An 8,240-nucleotide genomic window follows, 5' to 3' on the forward strand; every position below is an offset into this window, starting at 1 on the left:
GCAGGAAAAACTTTTACCCTTTCCCTTTCCACTCACTAAAATGAAGTCCAATATGATTTCCCCAGCCTTTTCTCTCTCAGCACTCTGGTACATTTAGGAACACTCTCCCTCTGCAGGAGGTTCTACCTTATTTTGGGGTAGGACAGAAAAGATTTCAGCTTGAAAATGTTTAAATGCCAGGAAGGAAAAAAACAGATCTTGCATATTCACAGAAAATCGTGTTCCACAGGGTACCGAAAAGCTCAATTTATTAAACAAAAAACGCAAGTGGTAGCCAGCTGAAAACAGGTACTAAGTACAGTGCAGATCAATGTCCTTGATTGTAAGCAGCTAGTAGGGTGGGCAAGACAGTCATGCACACAATGTAAATTAGGAGTAAATCCATTTAAGTCAAAAGGTTTCATCATTGTCAACTCATCTTACAGGACAAGGTTCCTGGTACAGGTTTCTGCTTCCATTGATGTCAAAAGTAAATTTCCCGAATGACTGAAAACAAAAATATTCTTGCATAAATTACATTGTCCTCAGATGCTGCTGGTGCTTTCACTTATAAAGAAAGCTGAGGAACAGTTGTTAAACATAACAACAAAAAGCTTGAAATCCGATTGTTGAATTATTATTATAATTGTTTATAATTCCAAGTATATGTCACTAAATGTACTCAGCTTCTTTCAAGTATTCCCCAGACGACTTCTGAATCACGCGTGAAACTACTTTTCTGTGCAAGACTTAAAAAAACCGCCCTTCCTAAAGCAGCAGTTCTTGCGCTCTAACTTGCTGAGTATTTCCACTGACCATCGAATTAATCAAATATGCAAATTAATTTCAAACATATGACTAAAATTTAGAAATAATCTTGCCTGTTGGGTGTATAAGAGAGAGGGGGTACGTGTTCTAAGCAGGACATGGCAAACGCTTCAGTTGCAATCTAAGTAACTAAAGATAGTACATACAGACACACATGCTTTCCAGAAAGCAATCTGCACATTATGCTTTCGAACTTCTACACTTTTGAGGTGAGTTAAAACATCTTCTATTCCAACCACCTTAGAAAGGCTGAATAAAATTTTACTCATGCACTAAAAGATTGGACTGTCACAAAGTGATGGATGGCTTTTCTGTGTTTTCTGTAGGGCATTTCAATAGCACAGACTCCAAGTGTTCTTGATTAAAAGGCGACATTCTCATTTAGGGTCCTGTCACTGTAAGAGCTTCAAACTATTATCATTAACCTGCACTGGTGCTTCCAGTGACAAAATACTTACCAAAATGTATAAAATACTAATTACTTTAGTCACTTTCATAGAGGTATAAAACACCCTAAAGCAAAGCTCTATTATGCTGTGTGAGGGCTTGAATTCAAAATTTAAAATGCAGCCAAAGGGAGAATAAGATTTTAATTACATTCCCACCTCTTGAAAATTTCTTGAAAACCTAGGGGAAAAAGACCTAGCAATTTCATGACATAAGAACTCCCTGCTTACTGGTGCTGCTCACTTAAGACAAAAAAAAATCCAGAAAAACTGATTTACCTTGTTCTTTTCAAAATTAATAAACTTTCAGACACAGAAGGAGACTAACAAGCTTCAATAAAAAGCTTTGATTTCTTCTGAAGAGATTTCCAATGCCAAACATGTTTTTCTATTTAAAAACTTTGAAGCACTAGGACAGTTTTATAATTTACAAATATTTCAAGGAAAAAAAACCCCACTATTTTCTATGGGAAAAACCCTCAAAAAAAAAAAAAGTAATTGGGACAAAACTGTGAATAGCTTCACACTATCCCAGAAAAGCTTGGTTTAATTTGCATTTGCCACAAAGCTCCCTTCGGTTTTAAATTATTGCAAAGGATCTCTCACTTTTAGATTTCATTTGGTGGACTGGGATTATTCCTTGTTTATAACATTTGACAGTTTTCTTTATTAAGAAAATTGTAACTTGGACAAATTCATGAGCTGAATGGCATGGTGAAGCAGCTCTGCAGCTAAAACTTTCAGTATATATGGAATGAAAAGCATGTGTAAGTTCATAGTTTCACCACGGGTAAAACTGAGCCCAGCTAACAGAATATTTTGATTCCCCAAGAGCAAAACATCTTCTAAATTGATGGCCCATAAGACTGAAAATGAATGGAAGCATGCTAGCGAAAGAGGCTACAGTAAATCACAATTGAATTTTTATAAAAACTGCCAGTACATTCCTTTCACTATCAGAAAAATTCAGTTCAGTCAAGGACTTGACTAAACTGCTTCGTAAAGTTTAAAATACCTAATTTGTTATTGAACACTTAAGGTCAAAGTATTTCAGGGGAAAAGACTGGAGGATTACAATATGCTTATGTGCTCCTCACATTGTAATGCTGCTCAGGGAGCATATCAAAATCCCTCTGTTGAATAACAGGCTTCAGCCAAGGTAGGAGAAGGATCCAAGTCTGTTCATCTGCATGTGTCTGAACCAGGGACAAGAAAGCAAAAAGGTATCGAGGCTCCTGTGGCTGATGGGAAAGCAATTCCATTCTGAAAAACATACTGTTTCCTGATTCTAGTTTATTCTGTAAAACATTACCCATTTTGACAGGAAACATTTGAGTAACAAACAAAACCAAAACAACATTTCTTCAAGGAAAGGCAATTAATTAGGTTTGAGTAAATACAGGACATACCTGTCTTCCAGGGTTCCTATTCTACCTATTTTTCTTAGGAAAAACAGACCTGAATTAGAATAATCAAATTTTACATTCAGATGTGATGGACTAACTGGTAAACTGATACAGAAAAGGAGACCTTACCTTTGCATTTTCCTGTTTTTTTTTCATATTTTAGCACTTCCTTCTGTCTGTCTGAATTGTCACTTTAAGTAGATAAAATTCTATTTCTATTATGTTTCAGTTTACTATACTATGCTGCTGTGATGCATTAGTAAATACTAGCAGTTGTACTCCAAAGGCTTAGCATTACAATCTTAAGATATTCAGAAGAGGTTTTTCCATTTGTGTACACGTACCTAAAACATTGTTTGTCATACCCAAACACAATATCAAAAAGACAAATATTAGGCACAGTCACATACAGAACATTCCACTTCTAAAGCAGTTGAGAAATAAAATTAGTCTTCCTACAAACCTTCAAAAAGTTATTAAAGGCATAATGTATCAGAGAGCAGTAACTCATGCTCCAAAAGTCTTTAAAAGAGGACAAGAAAAGAAACTACACTTTAGTGCTTAAAAATCTTCATACTACAAATATCTCCTTTATTGTTTGTTTCATATTACGGGACAAAAAAATATTTGGCTGTACATGCCTTGAATACTATATCCACTTTCCTTCATCTAGCAGACTCAACATGGACCATTCATGCTTTGAATAGCACACAGGTCTCCTGTAGTGAGCAAAACTGTAGGTGCATCATCCTACGGATACCTACATTTAATGAGATAATGAAAAAACCCCCAAAGACTGAAGCAAAATAAACATATGGCAAATTCTAATTTAGATGAAAATCAGATAATAAAAGTATCTACTGTAGACTATCGTGAAGCTGCTCAGGAGGAAAAAAAGATGAGAGAGCTAATTTCAAGGCAAATTTCTGAAATAGTTCTGCAGAAACATTTGTACAAGTAGGTGGTTGTTTACTTGACTATTTAAGTTCTGTGGTCATACACTTCACCCCAATACTATATATTGAAGTGGAGGAATTGCAGCATATCTGAAAAGCACCAGACAGTTTAGTGTTGTGTATATACACTTGTATCCCGACTGTTTTTTTGGCTGGACTTGAAACAGAACAGAACTATTAAAAGACGTGACTTTTCCACTGCATTAGAATTAGTGAAGTTTTGGTATTGTATCCATTATCATAGGTGAGAGGGAAACACAGTATTTAATATTTTGCGATGGGTTTAACAGGATGTTTTAAGAAATTTCCCACCATGAATTATTTAGCAAATAAAAAAATACCTTTTGAACAGATGAAAAGAAGGAGGATAAAAAAGGAAATTCTGTGGCTGCAACAAAAGGCAATTCTGGCTGCAATAAATATAAGCTTAACAACAATTAAGGAGAAAATTGAATTTATGACTTGAGAAAACTGAATGTGAGACTCAAATTAGCACTGCTAGTTCTAGACTGTGTAAACAAAGATAAACAACTTAAGCATAAGGGCTTATGCTTAGGCCAAGTGCTTTGGTTTGAGAAGCCTGAACACAATGTGCTTTTGTCAAGGAAAAATGGCCTTCTCCTATTCCAGTTTGTTGATTTTAAGAGTAAATTTTTTGCTGTTCCTCCCAGGGAAAAGCAGTTCTACTAAAACATAACCATTTTGATAGTGTAGGGAGAATTATTACCCTCTAAATGTAGACACTGTGTTTTGGGCTTCTTTAATACACAACAGGGGAAAGTCCCCAACTGAGACAGCCTGAGCTGCCTATGGGAAGAGTGTGTAACTGCTGGTCTAGGCAGAGGGCACAGCCACCTTAATCACAGAAACCAGACCTCTGAAATGAGACATGGTAACACTGAACACTGAGGCTGGAAGGGGTCTCAGGAGGTCACTAGCCCACTGCCTGCTCAAAGCGGGGTCAAAACTGACCCTGGACCAAGCTGCTCAGGGCTTTGCCCAGCATGTCTTGAACACCACCAAGGACAGAGATTCCACAGCTGTCTGGGCAACTCTCCCATCTCCCTAGTTAGAAATCAATACCCTATAAAATAGAAAATACTGATTTTATTAACAAAAAGCTCTTTTGGTCACGAGCAGTCATATAACTCACATTAGTTACTGCCCTCATTTCTGCATGTTCCATTTCAGCAGTATTTTAATGTAGTCCTGATGATTTCAGGGCATAAATATAACAAAGTATCTCGGCAGAGGGGTCATCTTTTATTACATGTACCTGTTTATCTGGAAAATTAAGACAAGCTTCTGGATGGACTGCATACCAATACACCACTGACTCAATAGAAAGACTGTTTTTATGGCATATAACTTTCACAGTTTCCTACAGCATTTTAGCTCCCTCCTTTCTCCTATATGAGGAGTATTTTTATAATACTCTCCCCTTCCCTGATGAACATCTGTTCTCCTGGGATGCTAACTTTTTTTCTTAAGATAGTCTACTTGAGACATACATAACCAAACTCTAAGCAGTAGTTCTGCATTTAGCTTGGGAAGCTGCTGTTTCATTTTCAGATTTGAAAAAAAGATTTGTTTGCTTGAAAGCTTCATTGATTTTTCCAGCATATCATTTAAGTGACATGCCTATAAATCTTGTATTCGTTATGCAGAAACGATCATAGGGTGTCTCAGTCTTTCCTGCCCTTCTTCTTCTTCTTTCACTAACTCAGAAAAGCATAAATCTGAGGAAGCAGTAAATAAGGCTGTCCTGATAAGCACACTGCATCCTTATGAACACTGGGGCAAGTAGTGCTACAGGCACACCAACACTGTAAGGGCAGAAAAGTAAAAAAACCCAACAAACCTAACTTGCTTCAAACTGTGTAGAAGGTTTCACCTCTAGTCTTGTGGATGTTTGCAAAATGAGGTATCTTTTAAAATTATGTCAGATTTTATGTCAGTCACATATTAGGCAGGTTGTGCATGGAAGCACACAGAAGTGCTGTATTCTGCCTGTTAATGAAAATTAAAGACGTATGGTATCCAACAAACCATTTTTATCTCTGTTCAGTAAATGATAAAGGGACAGATGATACTAGAAGTGACTATTTGGTAAATCCTAGCAATGGCCTTCAATGCTTTACAGAATGATTTTTCTTTTAATTCCCCAGTATCCTCCTTATCCACAGCAGAGTCTCATAATCAGCAAGGACAAGTATTTTTCTGGAGTCAGCCAACACTTACATCCTGAGGCAAGATTATTACAAACCATGTCACTTCAGATATTCACCCCTCCCAGAATGATGGACTCTACAGTTTAATTACGTATTACTCACAAAATAGTTTCCTTCCATCCATTTCTAATTTGTTTCCTAAATTAGCAGTGATGTGTTTTTATTACAACATAAATGCATGTTATTAGATGGAATTACTATATAGCTTTTTGGCATGACTTTTGGAAGGAAAAGATTTCTGATCCCTGTTTGCGCAAAAATCATCATAGGACAAAACATAACAGAAATACTTAAAGCAGACCATTCTAAGAATTGTAATCAATACAAATCTAGAGAGTAATTCTCTTTGTAACAGACAGAGCCTCTGTCCTTGGCTATGGAGAACGAAACATTTCCCTGCTCCCCTCCCACCACAGGCATCCAGCCTGGTGATTAGGATGTGCAGTGAAAACCAGGTTTTGAATCCACTCTGGCACTGGCAGGAACAAGAAGACTAACTTCAAGTAGAAGTCACAGCAAGCACTTATAAGGACTAGTGATATAAACACTAAGTATCAGTGCCGTAACTGTGACTTCTGCTGTACATTTGAAAGAAAGGATCTAATACCTGCTTTCAGAAAGGCAGATGTTCATGGTTCTGCATTCCAAGTGGAAAGAGTTGCCTGTATCTTCAGGGAGAAGTGGAATTAGGACTAGTCCTTAGTATTTCCCGCTAGTTTATTTTGGTGGCATCTCACAGAGCTTGCCAGAGTTTGTAAAATCAGTTCTAAGGTACTCAAGAGACTGACAAACAAGCAGTATGACAGCTGAAGTTGTTACTCTCTTGGTAACTAACAAATGAGATCTTGAACTGCTCCAGTTTCCATTTTGTGTGTTACAGTAAGCTAATGAAACCTAAGTATCAAGCTCATGAAATAGCTTGCTTGTAGTGGAAAAGGGGTTTTCTTTGCCGTGTGGTCCTGTTTTTTGCAGTGCTGCCTCCAACACCTTTAGGCCTCCCAGTGAATTAGTCCAGTTCACCAGTGCAGCAAGAGACAATGCAGATTCCTGGGAGAGAGGGAAGGCTTAATAAATTAGTCTTCTCTCTGATAAACTTTATCAGTGGCTGGGCAGGTCTGTTGAGTACCAAACCTGGCAGTAGGCACATGCAGTGAAGAGCAATGAAGATAGGACAGTAGGAATCTTTAATTTTAGATCATGAGAAACTAACAGATTGCCTAACTGTGCCCCTTGAAGTTGCAGGTGTGCTTTGCAGTGAGACAAGATACACTGTTTATGGATATAAATTGAGCTGTGAGGGCAAGATATATTTCACAACATGGTGTGTTGCAACTTTTATGGCTTTCTGTAAGTCTAAATAAATAGCCAACATCTCCATTCTGTTTTCTTGAAATGCTTAAAAAATGTGTTCGAAACCCTCCCAGGCTACAAAATTAATATTTCTATTAAATATTCCTTCTTCTGTTTATTTTTTTCCAGAAGACTCTTACTCATCCATGCAGGTCTCCTGACTCCTCTGCTTGATTTCTTCCTCATAGGGATGTACCAGTCTTGAGCTTGCTTGAGTTAGTGTTTGAAAACCACCCAGCTCTCATGTTGCCTTTCCAAATACCAGGGTGGTAGCTTTTCTAATCCAAAATTAAGACATTTATAACTACTAATGCCTTGCTAAAGCAAGAACTGAAGTTGTTACTGATACAAGCATTACACTTTATTAAAATGTGAAAAACAGTCTGAAACCTCTTCAAATCTGCAATACCTAGACAGTTAAGGTATTTCAAACTTTCTTCTGTTAATCTGAACCTTTTAATGCACTACCTCTCAGACAATGTCATATTAAACTAAACACATGCACTGTTTCAGATTGCTCTTGCTCTTTCAAAAAACAACCCAATCTATTTTATCTCCTTATGATAGAATCAGGGAACCATCTTTATTATCTCTCCTAAGTTTCTTACATGTTTATCATGAATTCTGAAATTAAGTGTGGTCATAGTAAGACTCCATTTTCTTTCAGCTAAAGGAAAAAATTAAAATTCTCAACTAGGATAAGGTAAGAAGGGTAAAAAAAACAAGAAATGAGCATTCTGATGCCTATAGTGAAAGTCAATACACATATGCTTTTGCCTTTCTATAACATTACACATCTGTGTTTACTCTAAATCTAAAATCTGGATTTGGATGGGGGTTGGTAATTCTCTGAGACTGGCATAGTCTGGTTTGGAAATTCACATACTTTTATGATTACATATCAACTAAAGCCTTCAATATGTGATAAGTGTCAAGTAAAGTCAATTCTTAGCTCTCAGTTTTGACAGTTTTCCATTTAATCTAGATTCCTCTATAAAAGCACTTCCCTCCTTTTTTTTTTTAAACAAACCTAAACATAACTCA

General features: G+C 36.8%; 1 protein-coding gene across 1 annotated transcript in view; it reads right to left on the bottom strand.

Moving 5' to 3' along the window:
• Positions 1-2,439, bottom strand: part of INO80C (INO80 complex subunit C) — a 19,045-nt gene extending 16,606 nt beyond the window's left edge. The window contains 1 exon segment of the mRNA XM_009996503.1: positions 2,329-2,439. Coding sequence (XP_009994805.1) covers positions 2,329-2,439 — 111 coding nt within the window.
• Positions 2,440-8,240: the final 5,801 nt, after the last annotated feature.

This window comes from Chaetura pelagica, unplaced genomic scaffold (genome assembly GCF_000747805.2).
Source record: "Chaetura pelagica isolate M959 unplaced genomic scaffold, ChaPel_1.0 scaffold82, whole genome shotgun sequence".
In the NCBI taxonomy this organism is placed as follows: domain Eukaryota; kingdom Metazoa; phylum Chordata; class Aves; order Apodiformes; family Apodidae; genus Chaetura; species Chaetura pelagica.